This window comes from Gossypium raimondii, chromosome 5, assembly GCF_025698545.1.
Source record: "Gossypium raimondii isolate GPD5lz chromosome 5, ASM2569854v1, whole genome shotgun sequence".
In the NCBI taxonomy this organism is placed as follows: domain Eukaryota; kingdom Viridiplantae; phylum Streptophyta; class Magnoliopsida; order Malvales; family Malvaceae; genus Gossypium; species Gossypium raimondii.
In genome coordinates this window covers 50,381,034-50,398,927 of record NC_068569.1, presented here as the reverse complement: position 1 = coordinate 50,398,927, position 17,894 = coordinate 50,381,034, and the positions used below count along the sequence as shown (strand labels likewise).

The 17,894-nt window shown below is 31.9% G+C and overlaps 2 protein-coding genes across 3 annotated transcripts; both read left to right on the top strand.

Annotated features, from left to right (window-relative positions):
• The first annotated feature begins 3,472 nt into the window (after window positions 1–3,472).
• On the top strand, window positions 3,473–5,753 carry LOC128040956 (disease resistance protein At4g27190-like). Its single transcript, XM_052630054.1, has 3 exons — window positions 3,473–3,522; window positions 3,704–3,767; window positions 3,855–5,753. Exon 3 carries the CDS (start codon window positions 3,901–3,903, stop codon window positions 5,194–5,196), a length of 1,296 nt encoding a protein of 431 aa, XP_052486014.1. The 5' UTR covers window positions 3,473–3,522; window positions 3,704–3,767; window positions 3,855–3,900; the 3' UTR covers window positions 5,197–5,753.
• Window positions 5,754–6,766: 1,013 nt separating this feature from the next.
• LOC128040955 (uncharacterized) lies at window positions 6,767–9,336 on the top strand. Of its 2 annotated transcripts, XM_052630052.1 has the most exons (4): window positions 6,767–7,119; window positions 7,282–7,498; window positions 7,985–8,725; window positions 9,129–9,336. In XM_052630052.1, the coding sequence occupies exons 1-4, from the start codon at window positions 6,968–6,970 to the stop codon at window positions 9,249–9,251; spliced, it is 1,233 nt and encodes a 410-aa protein (XP_052486012.1). In that variant the 5' UTR covers window positions 6,767–6,967; the 3' UTR covers window positions 9,252–9,336. The 2 variants fall into 2 exon arrangements, with proteins under 2 accessions (XP_052486012.1, XP_052486011.1); XM_052630051.1 differs by having other exon boundaries at window positions 6,767–7,498.
• The last annotated feature ends 8,558 nt before the right edge of the window (window positions 9,337–17,894 follow it).

The window sequence follows — 17,894 nt, the reverse complement described above, 5'->3', positions numbered from 1 at the left end:
TATGTTCACAGTGACGTGTGATGACCTACAAAAGTGGCTTCTTTGGGAGGTATGCACTATTTTGTTACTTTTGTTGATGATTATTCAAGAAAAGTATGAGTGTATCTAATGAAAATAAAAAGTGAAGTTTTAGATGCATTTCTGAAATGGAAGAAGATGGTGGAGTCTCAGACTGGTCGAAAGGTCAAACGACTTCGATTAGATAATGGTACTGAGTACAAAAATGATCCATTTCTACAAGTATGTCAAGATAAGGGCATTGTGCGACACTTCACTGTTCGGGATACACCACAACAGAATGGGGTGACAGAATGTATGGATTAGACTATACTGGAGAAAGTTCGATGTATGATATCCAATGCTGGATTGGGCAAGGAATTTTGGGCTGAGGCAGTTACATATGCGTGCCATCTGATTAACCGGTTGCCATCAGCTGCAATAAATGGAAAAACTCCTATGGAGATGTGGACTGGTAAACCTACTACTGATTATGATTCTTTACATGTTTTTGGTTCCACTGCATATTATCATGTAAAAGAATCTAAGTTAGACCCAAGAGCAAAGAAAGCATTATTCATGGGTATAACTGGTGGAGTAAAAGGATACCATCTCTGGTGTCTTGATACAAGGAAGATTATTTTCATTAGAGATGTGACTTTTGATGAATCAACCATGATGAAGAACAAGGATTCACAAAAGGATGATAAAACCAGTGGCACTTTGCAGCAGGTGGAGCTTCAAAAGGTTAATAATGATCCAGCTAATATTGAAGGAACAAATGATGAAGAAGTTTTGACCCAAGAACTTCTACAGCAACAAGATTCAATTGCATATAGGAGGCCAAGAAGAGAGATTCGTAAGCCTGATCGCTTTGATGATATAGTGGCCTATGCACTTCCAATTGCAGATGATGATGTTCCTTCTTCTTACACAGAAGCAATATGTAACCTTGATGGTGTAAAGTGGAAGCAAGCTATGAATGAAGAAATGCAGTCTCTTTATAAAAATAGGACTTGGGAGTTGGTGACACTGCCCAAGGGAAAGAAGGCAATTTAATGCAAATGGGTATATGCAAAGAAGGAAGGATTTCCTGGTAAAAATGAAATTCGATACAAGGCTAGATTGGTAGCAAAGGGTTACGCTCAAAAAGAAGGAATAGACTACAATGAAGTGTTTTCTCCAGTTGTGAAGCATTCGTCTATTCAGATTTTGCTAGCCTTGTTGCGCAATATGACCTTGAACTAGTTCAGCTTGATGTGAAGATGACTTTTTTACACGGAGATTTGGAAGAGAAAATCTATATGACTCAGCCTGATGGATTCAAGGTTGTTGATAAAGAAAATTGGGTTTGCAAACTGACGAAGTCACTTTATGGATTGAAACAATCTCCGAGGCAGTGGTACAAGCGATTTGATCAGTTCATGAAAGGGCAAAGGTACACAAGAAGTAAATTTGATCATTGCGTGTATTTTCAAAAGCTACAAGTAGGAACTTTCATATACTTGCTCTTATATGTTGATGATATGCTAATAGTATCTGAGAGCAAAGTTGAGATTGAGAAATTGAAGACTCAACTCAATCTTGAATTTGAGATGAAAGATCTAGGTGAAGCTAAGAAGATTCTTGGCATGGAAATATGTAGAGATAGAGCTCATGGAAGAGTTAGTTTGTCTCAGAAGCAGTTTTTGAAGAAAGTACTACAGCAGTTTGGCATGAATGAGCAGACAAAACCTATAAGTACCCCGTTGGCTTCTCATTTCAAGCTTTCTGCACAACTATCTCCTTCGACGAATACGGAACGAGAATACATGTTACAAGTTCCGTATTCTAATACAGTGGGTAGCTTGATGTATGCAATGGTGTGTACAAGACCCGACATTTCACAGGCAGTTAGTATAGTGAGCAGGTATATGCATAATCCTGGAAAAGGACATTGGCAAGCTGTGAAATGGATTCTACGGTATATTCTGAAGACCGTGGATGTTGGATTACTATTCAAGCAGGATACTACACTTGGTAAAGGTGTTATCGAGTACGTTGATTCTGACTATGCCGATGATTTGGGCAAACGAAGATCAACCACTGGTTATGTGTTTACACTTGCTGGAGGACCAATAAGTTAGAAGTCTACACTGCAGTCTACAGTTGCGTTGTCAACCACAGAAGCCGAATACATGGCTGTAAAAGAGGCTGTAAAGGAAGCTATTTGGTTACAAGGTATGGCTAAAACCTTGGGATTGGTTCAGGAGCATATTAACGTGTTTTGTGATAGTCAAAGTGCTATTCATCTAGCAAAGAATCAAGTCTATCATGCACGTACAAAGCATATCGATGTACGATTCCATTTTGTGCGGGAAATTATTGATGAGGGGAAAATTTCTCTTCAGAAGATTAAGACTGTAGAAATCCCACAGATATGATGACCAAGGTGGTAACAACAATCAAGTTCGAACATTGTTTGAACTTGATCAATATCCTACAAGTTTAACAGATGAAGAAGGCACTATCAAGTATTGTTGTCAAAGGCAGAAAGAAATGTGTGAAGATAAGATTATCCTAATCAAATCTTCAAGGTAGAGATTATTAGCAACCATCTTGACTTTTCAAAGATGAATGGTGTCAGAAATTTGGCACCGAAAAATCTAAGCATTTAAGGCATAGATTTTTGGGTTGAAATTTGGCTTGTGATAATTGCAATTTTGGTCTCTAATTGTATAAGGACTTTACAAGTTGATCCTTGAGCTTCAACTATAAATAGGCCTAGCTATTTCTCATTTTCTACATCCCACAAATGCCATTCTCTACTTAAGGCATTGTTCTCGCTCCTTATTTATAAATTTTCACTTGTATTTTGGAGTGAAATATATTTGGTAATGCCCGAGGACGTAGGCAAAATTTGCTGAACCTCGTTAAAATTCTAGTGTTCTTTATTGTTTATTTTGCATATTTTGCGAGTGTGATTGTAGTCATTTATTGTGCTATTAAATTACGATAGAGGGATATTCTTGCTAGGAAAGACCTGGTACTTAAGCGATCCTCGTGATCCACCTCTCTTTCCTAGGAATTGAACTTAGTGTGATTTTTTAGTATAATAATTTTACTCTTTTACACGCTTCCACGCAACACGTAGTTTGATTTTGAAGTTCCCAAGTGAGAAAAATCTATTTATATTTGTGTTATATATTTTTGATCTCATCTGATCTTTTTATGTTCTTCTTTTTTCCCTCCCTTTCTTCAAGTTCCTTTCTTTTTGTATTCAGTTTTACTTACTTTTGCTAAAGAAAAAAAAAAACCAACCTTCAAATCCCTCCCTTTTGATTGTTTTGAAGTAACAATCTTCTGAGCACTAAGCGTAGTTTGATTTTAGAAGTTCCCAAGTGAGGTAAACCTATTTATATATGCTTCATTTCTGTTTTTTATATATAAATTGAAGTTTTTCTATATTTTTTTTTATCTCATCTCATCTTTTTATGTTTTTCTTGAAGCAAGTAAGAGCTAAAAGACTGTTTGGATTTTGAAATGGTAAGTGGATATGTTTATTATATTTTTCAGCATTATATCTATAATATTATTAGTGTGAGGGTTAAAATATTTTGAATTATTATTTTTATCAGTAATTAGCTGTCTTTTTTAGTTTTAATTATATGACATTACACTCGTATATGATTTTATTTGTTTATTAAAGTTCTCATTGTGTTTTCAGCTGGACTCAGTTGAAAGAACAGCACATTGATTCTCATAGGTTGAGTTGTCTTTCACCATCCTTGGTATGTATAAGAAGTAGTGTCTTAATCTTCAAAACACTTTTTGATTCTTTAAATTTTTTTATGGTAATTACTTATGATTCACTACAGTGTTTGAACTTGGAACATCATATTCTTCAATTTGAGGTTGTCAAGCATGGGTTGCGGATTTTGTGAGGCTGCTCTTTCTAACACAGTTGGAACACTGGTTGTGGACTGTGTGGTGAAGCCGGTAGGACGTCAACTTGATTATGTCCGTTGCTTTCATGACAATGTTGAAAAGCTCCGAGAGAAAAAGCGTGAACTTGCAGATGCACGAGTTCGTCTACTACATAAGATTGAGGATGCTAAAAATCGGCTTCTACTAATTGAAAATGATGTACAGAACTTGCAATCAAGGGCAGACGAAACACTGTCGGATATGGGAACTCTGGAGGAGGAAATCCAACTGAATAAGAGGTGTCTCAACTGGTGTCCTAATTGGAGTTGGAGATATCAATTAAGCAAGAAAGCAATGAAGAAAATCCAGGATATCTCTGAGCTTTTGGACAAATTTGGTCAACTTGGACCCGTCGGTTACCCTGCACCTACTGCCCTTCCCACCATAGATTTCCTATGTTCTAAGGAATTTGTGTTTTCGAAATCTTCAGAGACTGCATTTTATCAAATCATTGAAGCCTTAAAAGATGAGAATATCAACATGATTGGGTTGTGGGGGATGGGAGGGGTGGGCAAGACCACCCTGGCTCGTGAAGTTGGAAGTCAAGCTCAAAAACTGAAATTGTTTGACAAAGTTGTGATAACGGTTGTGTCTCAAAAGCCAAATTTTGAGAAAATTGAAGATGAAATTGCACAATACATAGGCTTTGATATGAAGAATGAACAAGGAAGAAGATCCGAGCAAGAATTATGGTTAAGGCTGAAGAATGAACCGAGGATTCTTATCATCCTTGATGATATTTGGGAATCCATCAACTTAAAGGAGAAGATTGGAATTCCAATTGGGGATGATCATAAAGGCTGCAAAGTTCTTTTAACAACACGCCGTCAACAAGTATGTCAAGCTATGGATTGTCAAAACCTGGTACAACTTGGCTGTTTGAATGATGATGAAGCTAGGACTCTGTTTGAAAAGAAAGCAGGTCTAGATGACTTTTCTGATGATTCTATTAAAATCCGAGCAAATCAAATTGGCAAAAAATGCGGGGGTTTGCCTATAGCTATAGTTCCCCTGGGAAGTGCCTTGAAAGGTAAAACCCATTATGAGTGGCAAGCTGCATACCGGAGACTCAAAGATCGTAGATTGACTGAAATTGAGGATGTTAATGAAGAAAATGCCTATGTATGTCTTGAGGCGAGCTTCGACTACTTGAAGAATATGGAGACAAAGACATGTTTCTTGTTGTGCTCTTTATTTCCTGAAGATGATAAGATTTATGTTGAGAATCGATGAGTCTGTAGATGCATGCAAGCAACTACTTGAAGATGTAGAATCTCTTGAATTGGGTTATGTGGAGGGTCACCCAAACCTTATTCCGAGCTTGGACTTGGGATTTAGAAAGTTGACTTCTCTAGATCTTCGAGGGTGCCAGTCTATGCAATGCTTAATTGATGCATCAAAGCAGCAAGTGCCAATCACTGCACTCTCTAATTTGAGAAAGTTATCATTAAGTCGTATGTTTCATTTGGAAGAGATGTGCAATGCTCCCCAGCCGCAAGGTTTTTTACAAAAGCTTGAAGAGGTTATAGTTTCAGGTTGTAGTGAGATGCAAGTGTTATTCCCAATTGCTGAATTGAGGAGCATAGAACAAGAAGGGCCCAGTCGTTATTTAAGCCTCCAAAGTCTGAAGATTGTTAAAATATGGAGAAGCAATAATTTGAAATATATCTTCCCAATGTCAGTTGCTAATAGCCTTGGGCAATTGCATACTTTGAAGATAGAGAGTTGCTCGCAATTGGAAGATATAATCCAAGACCGACAAGTGGCATACAAATGTCTACTCCAAAGTCTAAGGGAAGTATGTGTATCTCACTGCAATAACTTTTCTTTTCCTTATCGTCCTATGGTCAAAGATTGGGAAATTTGATTATGCTTTTCATTTTAGGTTTCGTTGATTGATTTGCCTCAATTGAAAGGAAGGGACGTGAACGACATTATGCTCACGCAATCGTCTTTGCAGAAGTTAAAAAGTGCACAATTGTCCTCAATTGACACATTTTATTATTTTGACTACGATACAAGTAAGATTTTTTGTTTATTATTTATTTGTTTATTTTTCTTTAATAATTTGTTGTTTGAATAGTTGTTTAAAAGATAGATTTTATTTTATAATTTTGGTCTAAAACTAATCTAAATAACCTTTTAAACAAATTAGTTTATTATAATACCATATAATAAGATTAATAAAATTTTCAAAAAAATATTATCCAAACTTTATGTTTTAGATATGTTGCAAACTATTTATCTAATACTAAATTATATTATACCTATTATGTGGGTAAACAAAAGTAAGCTATATAAAATTATATATAAGTTTTAGTTTGGTTGGTATCAATATTGTTGTCTGAATAGGAGGATGTAGGTTCGAGTGCACTCAAGCACGTGTATCTTTCTATTTAAATGTGGGAAGGAATTATGGATGATTTTAGAATTTGTATTAAAAAATAAACTAGAAAAAAATATATTTAATTTTTTTTTAAATATAGCCTTTTACACAGGTGGTTTTTAATTTTTGTATTAATATATGAAAATGAGTTGAAGTAATTCCCAATTGCGTTGTTACACCTGTCAAATAATTTATATGTACAGATTATGTGATATTATTTATGACTGTTTTTGTACCACATTTTGGAGTATAATATTGATTTAAGGTAAAATAATTTTTTTGTAAGGAAATTAATTGATGAAATGTTAAGTTAGCTGTTGACATCTTTGAACATTTTGAAATTGAAAATTGATGATATGTTTATAGGAATTGGTGATTGGGAAGATGACAAATGCACAATTGAGCAATTTGCATTCATGTAAATATGAGGAATTGGAGCAATATCAAACGTCATCACAACATCATCCCCTACCTCTTTGCTTTCCAAATCTGATTCTACTTGATATCTTGCAATGTAAAAGCTTGAAATCTCTCTTTCCAATTATTGTTGCCCAAGGTAGCTCTAAACAACTAAACGCGCCCAATTTGCAAACTCTGAGGATAGAGAGGTGCTTTAGAATGGAAGAAATAATCCAAGATTCACAAGTATCAACCATAAGCTTCCAATGCCTAAGGGAAGTACAAGTCACAAAATGCAATAAGTTGAAATTTCTCTTCCCAATGTGTGTTGCTAATAGTCTTGGGCAATTGCAAACTCTGATGATAGAGAGGTGCTTTGGAATGGAAGAAATAATCCAAGACTCACAAGTATCAACCATAAGCTTCCAATGCCTAAGGGAAGTACGAGTCACAGAATGCAATAAGTTGAAATTTCTCTTCCCAATGTGTGTTGCTAATAGTCTTGGGCAATTGCAAACTCTGACGATAGAGAGTTGTTCCCAATTACAAGAAATAATCCAAGGACCAGATGAAGTGTTAATCTCAATGTCTCAAGGTCTTGCACGATTGAAAAACGTTGAGTTGATTAATTTGCCTCAATTGAAAGGAAGGGAGAGAAACTACATTGTGCTGACATCGGCATCTTTACACTTGTTAAAAGTGAGAGATTGTCCTCAATTGACACCTATTATCGTTTCAACTAATATACAGGTAAGACCACCTTATATATATTATTTATTCAAATTTTCACCTTTTGATTTTTTCTGTATAAAATAAATAAATGCTTGTATAACTCTTTAAAAAATAGTTTTCATTGTAGAATTTTGGTCTAAAACTAATCTAAATAAACCGTTAAGTAGTTTAGTTAATTACAATACCAATTAGTAACATAAATAACATTTCAACTGAATACTTTTATAATCTATATGAGACATTTAAGACATTTTAGTTTCTTATATATATATATATATATATATATATATTGCAACCACTATCTAGTACTACGTAATATTATTTATGTTGTGTTTTTGCACCATATTTTTGGAGATTTTATTTTTGTGATTTTTTTTGGTAATGTATGATCTTAATTATATGTATTTGAGTTGAACAGTAAACTTTTAAAAATTTGAATTCTTTGACTAGAAAAGATTGAAAAGAAATCTTGTGCTTATTCTTAAATTGATGATATGTTTATAGGTATTGTACTTTTCGAAGATGATAGAAAAGAAGCAAATAAGCAACGTGACAGTCCCTGAAAGGAGAGGAGGAACATCAATTTCCAATTTTGAAGAGTTATTTGAATATCCTAGATATAATCTTTCAAGTCTGGAGAAGCTAACGTTGTCCAAACTAACTGAATTGCGGGTGATATGGAGTGGTCCCATTCAAGTTGAACACTTTCAAAATCTCACTCGATTGCAAGTCCGCAATTGCAGAAGGTTAAGATACATCTTCTCACCTACCATCGCTCGAAATTTGCCACAATTGTCGTGGTTGCATATAGCTGACTGTGAGGAATTGGAGCAAATAATTGAGAAGGATCAAACTCCGTCACAACATCATCTCCAACCTATTTGCTTCCCTAATTTTTGGTGGATTACAATCATTAACTGTGAAAACTTGAAATGTCTCTTCCCGATTCCTCTTGTTCATGGCGGCCTTCCAAAACTAAGTGGATTATGCCTTAGACAGGTCTCCAAATTAGAGCAGGTGTTTGAAGGAGATGAGACAAATCTGAATGAGGAAGAAGAGAAAGTGATACGCCTACCTCTGCTCCGCTTCTTAAAGCTTGTTGAGCTACCAAACCTCGTGAGCTTTAGTCCTGTGGGTTACCAATTTGTTTTCCCATTTTTGACGTATTTACAAGTAAAAGGTTGTCCCAACATGACCACAAGATTTAGTGTTGGTTCAGAGAAATCAGTGCATGCGAAAATGCAGGTACACTACTCTTCAAAACTCAAGTACACTACTCTTCAAAACTCAACAATAAGCTTTAAAACAGAAATTCATCCATTCAATTATTTTCTCTATGTATTCTCCCAATATTAAGCTTTAATTTCTATGCATTGATGCAATATTTTATTTTGGCTGCCTGAGAGAAATTCTTTTTTTTTTTAATGCTTTACATGACTAAATGAAATTGCATTAACTGTAATCAGTTTGCATCAAGTGGCTGTCAATATTTCTTTCTAGATATCCTTGTTGCATTATTATTGTCAATTCACAGTTCTTGTTCTTAATATGTCATCCTTTGTCCAATTTTAGAAAACTGGCTTTGCTTTCTTCATCATCAATCATCAAAAGCAAACAGTAATAAGTGAAGGTTTAATTTGCTTTGCAGGCAAGCCAATCAGATGATGAAATTATAGTGGAAGAATCTGCTACAGCTCAAGAAACTGCATGGCCAATTGGTAGTGATATAGAATGGTGGCCTAATGGAAAATTAAGCATTGTGAATGTTTAAATTGAATGCCATTTATTTGTTACTATGTACCATTTATTCGTTAAATTGAAGACAAATTTATTGAGGTATAAGCAAAAACAAAGTATGTGAATTCTGCTCATTAATCAAAGGTTAAAAAGATTAAAAATAAAACTAAAATTTTATTAAATATCAACTTTATTAAAAGAAATCTTCATTTGTTTAGAAATAAATATCAACTTTATTAAAAGCACTCTTCATTTGTTGACACAAGTTTTAAATTATTTTTGTGGTTAATAAATTCCTAAATTATTTTATAGTTAATTTTAACATATCAAAGTGCTTGATTTAAAAATTATAATAAAATTATTTTAAAATTTTAAATTAATTTACATTTTATTTTATATTAATGTTAATTTAAAGAGAATAGTTTAACCATAAACTTTCCATCCATCCATAGCCATTGTGTTTGTAAAACAATTGGCTCCCAGTTTCGAACTCTGATTAGTGTAGATTATTTTATTGTTATTTGAGTTACGAATTTAGCCTATAAATAAGTTCTTTTACAACCTTAGAAAATACACTCAAAAAGATTAGATCTCATAACAGTTTTGGAGAATTTTGTATTTACGTTTTGAAGGTTTTTTGTTTTCGAGTTTCGGGGTTTAGTTTTTATCTTCATCTTTTGTATTCTTCGTTTTTTTGCCATTATAGTAAAATTATATTTGTCTGTGATTTTTTTATCCTCTTTGGAAGAGTTTTTCCACTTTAAATTTATGTGTCCAATTTCTCAATTTCTTTCACTGTTTTTATTTGTTCATTACTTAATCAAGTCGAGACTCAACAGAAAATTAATGGAGCAATAAATGAATTCATTTCTATTTAAGGAGTTCATTTGAAAATTCATCATTGTGAGTGTTTAAATTGAATGTCATTTATTCGTTAGTATATACCACCTACTTTTCTTTTCCTTGAGAGAAGACAAATTTTAGTGAGTTATAAGGAAAAAGCAAAGTGAAGCATATGTTGAACTTACATGAATTCTGTTGATTAATTTGAGTTTAAAAAAGAATAGTTTTAGTTTAATAACTTATCCTCTGCACATGTATAAGATATGCTTGTCTAGAAATAACTATAAACTTTATGAAAAGTAGTAGAAAAGAAAAGGGTAGCCATATAGACTGACATAATCATTCTTCATTGTGAACTTCAACTGAATGCCATTTCTTTCTTATTAGATGAATTCTAATGGTTAATATTAAAAAAAGTTATTAAAGTATTACACTCTGTATACATAACCCTTAAGTTTCTATCTTATCATTTTAGCGCAACTCTAAAACATAAAAAATAAAGACACCAACTGTATATTACAATCACCTCCCTCAACCCAATGTTGGAAGTACCATTAATTAACAAGCTTAATACTCCACTAAACTCTTTGCCGATTGTGATGCGTATGTAACATAAATACATGTGATGATCTTTCCAACATATAAAAAAAATTCCGACACAACTTGGGTAAGGACACGTGAATGATATGTGTCCGATTCTTCCGGCATTGCTATTGGCTTTTGAAGAAGTACTGATCAAATGAAAAGCACTGGAAAAGCAAAGAAGAAAAAAACCAAAGATGCGTGAGGATAAAAGCTGAACCAGTCGCGGGAATGAAAAGAAGAAAAACGATATTTGGATTTTAATCTTATAATAACACATTAACCCAAATAAATGTGAATTAATCCATATCTTTAAAAACAAAGGATGTCTCAATTAATTAAAAAAGTTACAATTTGGCCACTAACATTTTCAAATTATTTTTTTCTTCACCCAACCATTCAATGGCTAAAAGCGACACTTTTGTAGTTAGTATAATAACAATTTCAGTCCTCAACTTTTAAATTTTTGTCAATTTAAACCTAATTCTTTATAAAAATATTTTAAAAATACAAAATTCTGTATTAAATAAGTTGAAATATTTATGTATTTTTATTTAATATTAATATAGTTATTTTATTTAATATCAATATTATTATACAAATTTAAATTTATTATTATATTTTTGAAAATATTTATGTATTTCTATATATTCCTTTGATGTTAAAAAATTAGAATCAAATTAAGACTATTTGTAAATTTTGAAGTTTTTTTTAAAAAAATTGTGACTAAATCGATATAATATGTAAAATTTGAGGGCTAAATTTATTATTATATTTCTTTTCACACCCTCTTGTTAGTGCAATTAATGAAAATGGACAAAAAAATCTCAATTAATTGAGTGAACAAATTAAAAAAGTTATAATTAGATGATAAAAATTAAACAAATTCATAATTGGGTGATAAAAATAATCACCCATAATTAGTTGAGTTGAGTGTAGTTTACTCTATATTGTTTTATGAAAATTTTATGTATTTTTAATTTTCAAATGTTGATGTGTAATGGAAATAAAATATAACTACTTAATTGAAAAAATGGAATACTAAATTATAAATTAAAATCAAAATATTTTGTAGACTTCATTACTTGTTCTTCAAATTGAGTCAATTCTTATGGGTCAAATAAGCCTCCTTTAATATGAAGACTTTCTTGGGATATCTTTTGTGCAATGGCCATGGGATAATTATGTAATAAATAAACTATAGTTTCAAGCAAATCAATTGTGCTTAGAAAGTATAAAAGCATAGGGTTAAAATTCAGCTTAAAATTACTATTATACCAATTTAAAAAGTATCACCATTAATCTTTCAGCTCAAGAAAAGTAGAGGAAAGCAAAAAGAAAAAGAAAAGAAAAGAAAATGTCTATAATTAAATTGTAATATTTTTAGTTAAGCGATCAAAACAAAAGTTTACTCATAGTTGAGAGACTAATGATGTAATTTATCTACAATATTTATTAAACTTTTTATTGACAGGTTCTAACTCACTTTGGGAATCGCCAAAAATCCATTTTATTTTCAAAACAAGTTATATGATTATTAGAGTATGTTTTTGTCTTTTATATTTTTATAAATCAATAGAAAATTATTCATACTAAGATTTGAACCACATACAACATGCATATAAAACATTTTATTTACCATTTGAACTTTGATTTTATATGAAAGTTTAATAAATATATATGTTATATAATTTTTTATATATTTGTGCATATTAATAATGTTATTGACTAAGTTAGTGCCACAAATTAACTCGGCATCAACTCAAGGTTTATGACAAAACAATAATAAACAATTTTATTCATTTTATATTCTTAATTTGCTTTTGTGTTTAAAATTTTTATTCACAATTTAATCTAATTTATTTATTTTAATACCATATATTAGTCATGTATTACTATTAATTAGTTCCAAATCACATTTTCTTATTATTTTTAAACAGGCCTATAGGTTTTAAATATGTGATTTTCACGTATATATATGTGTGATAAGATTTCTAGTGTATATATATATATATATATGCACTTTTTATATATGTATATTATATTTCTAAAATTGAAAAAAGTGAAAGTTTTCCTTTACATCTGGATTCATGTATTGGTTTCCAATCAAATTAATTTTCAGTTTAAAAATATTCTGTACTGATATTAAGTTATAGTTATTCAATTTACTTATTTTTATAAAATAGATACAATTGCAATAAGAGGCAGCTACTCAATTTCAAGAATAAAACTATTGAGATCGTGAATGATAATTTTGTAAATTTTATTTTAAATATTTATTAATTTAAGTTTAAATAAAATAATTAAACTAACTATTTAAATAAGATACTTTTATTTTTAAAAATTTAAAATTATTTAGGTCGTTTACTTTTCTTTTAATCTTTTGGGAAGAGTCCTTTATTTTAATACTTCTGTAGTTTGCATATTACCATGTAAAAGTAAAAAGTTTAGAATTATATTTATCTGTGTAATTAAATATATCTTTCTAATTTATAATTACGTGGCATTACACTTGTATATATGATTTTATCAACTAATATGAAGCGATATATATCTATAAAACAAACAAATATGAATTGATAAACAGTAAATAAAATGAAATAAAAGCTTCTCAACTAAGTCTTTCTACTTCTCTCACCAATTTATAAGTCCAATTCTATACAATACTTATAAATTTGTACTTCAATTTCTATGGTATGGTATTGTTTTTAGTTTGGTATCATATCATTACAAATATTCTTATTCCCTAGTTTTTCAAGTAATATTTGTTTATTAAGTTTTTCGTAATATTTACGTTTTATGTTGTGTTTTCAACTAGATTGAGTTGGAAGAAAAGCCCATTGATTCTCAGTCTTTCACCACCCTATGTATAAGATGTAACGCTCCAAAAATTTAAGTATTTAGGTGTTGGGTTTTGGTGTAATTAAGTTCCTGTATTTGTGATTTTGTGCTTTACTTATGTGTTTGAGGTTGGGAATTCAGGTCGTGTGTTAATTCAATTTTTAACTATTCTCTGCTCTTGAATCATTGATTTAAATCTAATTCTGTGTAAATTTGTAACAAGAATGAGCCTGCTGGTTCATTGGTTAATCTTTTATATACTGTTTGGTCCTGTGTTAGAGTCTTAGCGTATGCATTAGGAATATTTTTGCTCACTGTTGGAAAACTTATTGGTGGTTAAAACAAAATTTTTAAAAGAAAATGTTTCCTCTTCTTCCTCTCTTGAAGTTCTTTCTTTTTTTTTTCTTCATTTTTCATATTTCTTTTCTTTTTCTTTTACCGATCGTTAGGTTTCGAATGGATAAAGTATATAAACAGAGGTAACCTTAGAGATTCAGGGGATTGTGTTTCCGGCTAATCTAATGAAACTGCCTTTTGTGAATTTGATTTGATTTTGGGAATGGATAGGCTTGTAGAACATCGAGTCAATGTAGATTGTGCTGCTAAAAGGGTTACTCTGAGGATGGATGAGAATAGCGAGGTTGTTATGGTTGGTGAGTGTCGAGATTACCTCTCGAATGTAATCTCCTCCCTTGTAGCTGATAAGCTAATCTAAAAAAGGTGCGAGACAGACCTTGCCTTCATAATTGATTCTTTTTCTACAAAGCTTTCTATAAGAGATATTCGTATTGTGAGGAAATTCTCAAATTTCTTTCCTTAGGAATGTCCCAGAATACCTCCAGATAGAGTGGTTGAGTTCGGCATCGATTTGTTACCGGGTATTGCTCCGGTGTCCATGGCACCCTACTGCATGGCACTGAAGAAGATTGCAGAGCTAAAAGCTCAGCTCCAAGAGCTTCTCGATAGAAGGTTCATTTGACCGAGTGTGTCTCTATGGGGGGCACCAATATTGTTTGTTAAGAAGGACAAATCGATAATGATATGTATAGATTATCGACAGCTGAACAAATTGACAATCAAGAATAAGTATCTGCTACCGATGATTGACGATTTGTTTGACTAGTTTCGAGGGGCATTTATTTTCTCCAAGATTGATCTTCGTTCTGGTTACCATCAGCTCAAGGTTAAAGAGACTGATGTGTACAAAATCGCTTTCAAGACTCATTATGGGCATTATGAGTTCCTAATGATGCCATTTGGGTTGACGAATGCTCCAGCATCATTCATGGATTTTGTAAACCGAGTGTTCCAACCATATTTGGATCAATTTGTGGTAGTCTTTATCGATGATATACTGATTTATTCTAAAACTGAGTTTGAGTATGACGACCACCTTCGTATTGTTCTCTAGACACTCCGAGAAAAGTAGTTGTATGCTAAGTTTAGCAAGTGAGAGTTTTGGTTGCAAGAGGATTCTTTTTTAGGGCACGTGGTGACTACTAAAAGGATCCAAGTCAATCCTAAGAAAATAAAAGCTATGGTGGAGTGGAAACAACTGAGAAATGTGTTTGAGCTTCATAGTTTACTGGGTTTAGCAAGTTACCATCGAAGGTTTGCTGAGGGATTTTCCCTGATTGCGTCACCTCTGGTGAAGCTACTACGTAAGAATGCTCCGTTTGTATGGTCTGAGGCATAGCAGTCTAGCTTCAATAAGCTCAAGTATGTTCTGACGCAAGCTCCTTTTCTAGTTCAACCTGAATCAGGTCGGAAGTTTGTGGTTTTCAGTGATGCATTGCACGTCGGGCTAGGATCTATTTAAATGCAAGATGATAAAGTGGTTGCTTAGGCATCGCGACAGCTTAAGACACTCAAGGGTAACTACTAGGGCACAACCTTGAACTGGCTATAGTCTTGTTTGCTCTAAAAATTTGGAGGCATTATCTGTATGGTGAGAGGTGTATCATTTACACTGATCACAAGAGCCTCAAGTATCTGTTAACTCAAAAAGAGTTAAATCTTATGCAGCGTAGGTGTGTTGAGTTGCTTAAGGATTATGATTGTACAATAGAGTATCATCCTAGTAAGGTTAATGTAGTAGCTGATGTCCTTAGCCGTAAATCGATTACTAAATTGAGAGTGATGTTTTCTCGTCTGAGTTTATTTGAAGACGGAGGGCTGCTAGGCGAACTGCATGTTACATCTACGTGGGTCGAACATATTCGAGTTAAACAATCGAGCAATAAGTCTCTAGTTCAGCAATTGCAACAGATCGATCTGAGTAAAAATTTATATTTTATTTTGAACAATGATAATGTCTTGTGTTTCAGGGGTCGGATTTGTGTGCCTAATGACAAGGATTTGAGGCGATTGATTTTATGGGAGGCGTATGGTAGCCCTTATGCTATGCATCCTGGTGGAAATAAAATGTATCGGGACCTCCGATAACTTTATTGGTAGCCTAGTTTGAAACGAGAAGTGGTTGCTTTTGTATCGCGTTGTTTGATGTGTTAAAAGGTTAAGGACGAACATCAGTTGCCTTCAGGATTGCTTCAGCCAGTTAAGATTCCTCTGTGGAAGGGGGAGCGTATAATGATAAATTTTGCTAATGGGTTGCCTTTAAATCCTACTAAGAAAGATTCAGTTTGGGTCATCGTGGATCGGTTGACCAAATCTGCTCATTTCATCCCTATCAGAACAGATTACTCCCGACTTGAATCCTCCTAGGATCTGCGTGTATTATAAAAATAACTATTTTAAAAACCTTAGTTTTGAGGTTTTCGAAGTTTTTATGGAAGTTTTATGTTTACTTTAAAAAAAAAGTTTTACTTAATTTTTTATTTTTAATTTTAAAAGTTATGTAACATGATTCTATTTATTTAAAATTTCATTTTAAATTTAGCTATGTAAGATTTGATATGCCATTTAACGATTATAATAGCAAAAGGATTCGGTTGATATAGCACCGATTAATTGGGAATGTAATTAGAATAATCTAAAGTTTAGCGACCAATTTAAATTGATAGTCATAATTTAAGGATGCTTGATGTAATTAACTCTTTTCTAATAGAGCAAACCAGGGTAAAAATATGACCCAAAGACTCACCTTTTTGTAACTTATCTACTATCCTGTCATGTTTTTGTTGGTCTTAATTGCAAAATAAATGCATGGGGCCATTAGCAAACCAAACAGTACCGACTTCATTAATTTAGATCCCAATATTGCAGTAATCTCATAGCACAAATTCTTTGGCTACTAAATCAAGAAAACCCTGTTTGTTGAAATTTCCAGGCAGATCAACTTCAATTTCTTTGTGAAGGTTTCTCCTTATTTTAGTTCAACCTTGATTTCTATTTCTATTTTGTTCTTGTTTTTCTATTTCCCTTTCCTTAAAGATAAAAAATATCTTCAAGTTCTTTTGCTCTTAAAAAGAAAAACCCAATCTTTAAATCCCTTTTGATTGATTTGAAGTAGTGATTAAGAATCTTCTCAACACCAAGTGTAGTTTGATTTTGAAGTTCCCAAGTGAGGTAAATCTATTTATATTTGTGTTTATATATTTGTTATATATTTGATCTCATCTCATCTCATCTTTTTATGTTTTTCTTGAAGCAAACCAGAGCTAAAAGAGTGTCTGGATTTTTTTATTTTGACGATCAAATTCTTGGAGTTACAACTTCTTTTGGAAGTGGTAAGTGTATATGTTTCCATCGTTGTTATATCTAATTATCAGTCTTTTTTATTTATAATTATATCACATTACACACATGTATATGATTTTATTTAGGGATCAACATTGGATCAAATCGAGCCTAAAATTTTAAATTAATCGAGTTGATGAGTCCTATTTTAATATCTTAGTTCGATTTGAAATTTTTTGAATTGAGTCAAGTAAAATAAAATTGAATCGAGTGAAATTAAAAAATTTAAACATGTCAAATTAAAATATTATTACCGTATAACTAATTACATATTAAACCACTTAAATTTGAAACCATATATATTTAAAAAAATTAAAGAAAAATAAATAAACTTCAATCATTAATTAACTTATTTAGGTTTCAAAATTCTTATTTTAGGAAATTTTTAAAATTATTAAAAATGGAATTTTTATAAATATTTTAATTTTTAAAATTGTTTTAAATTATTTTGTAATTTTGTTGAAAAACCCAATTTGCTCATTTTCAAAATTGTTAGAGATTATAGAGGTGTTTGCACCAATCTATTATTCAATTATCAAATCGATTCAATTAACTTGAAATTCAATTTTTAAAATCGAATTGAGTTTTGCTCACTCTTAATTTTATATATTTAAATGAATTGACAAAATAAAACAAACAAAATGAAATAAAAGCTATAAAGTTCATTTCATTAAATAAAATAGAGAAACCAATTCTATATGGTCTATATCTA

What these genes read in the sequence shown, in the direction of transcription:
- LOC128040956 (XM_052630054.1), top strand. Translation starts at nt 3,901, where the DNA reads ATGGGTTGCGGATTTTGTGAGGCTGCTCTTTCTAACACAGTTGGAACA.
- LOC128040955 (XM_052630051.1), top strand. Translation starts at nt 6,968, where the DNA reads ATGGAAGAAATAATCCAAGATTCACAAGTATCAACCATAAGCTTCCAA. An exon ending in TCGTTTCAACTAATATACAG is followed by an intron (nt 7,499 to 7,984) that starts GTAAGACCACCT and finishes ATATGTTTATAG; the next exon opens with GTATTGTACTTTTCGAAGAT. An exon ending in CAGTGCATGCGAAAATGCAG is followed by an intron (nt 8,726 to 9,128) that starts GTACACTACTCT and finishes TTTGCTTTGCAG; the next exon opens with GCAAGCCAATCAGATGATGA.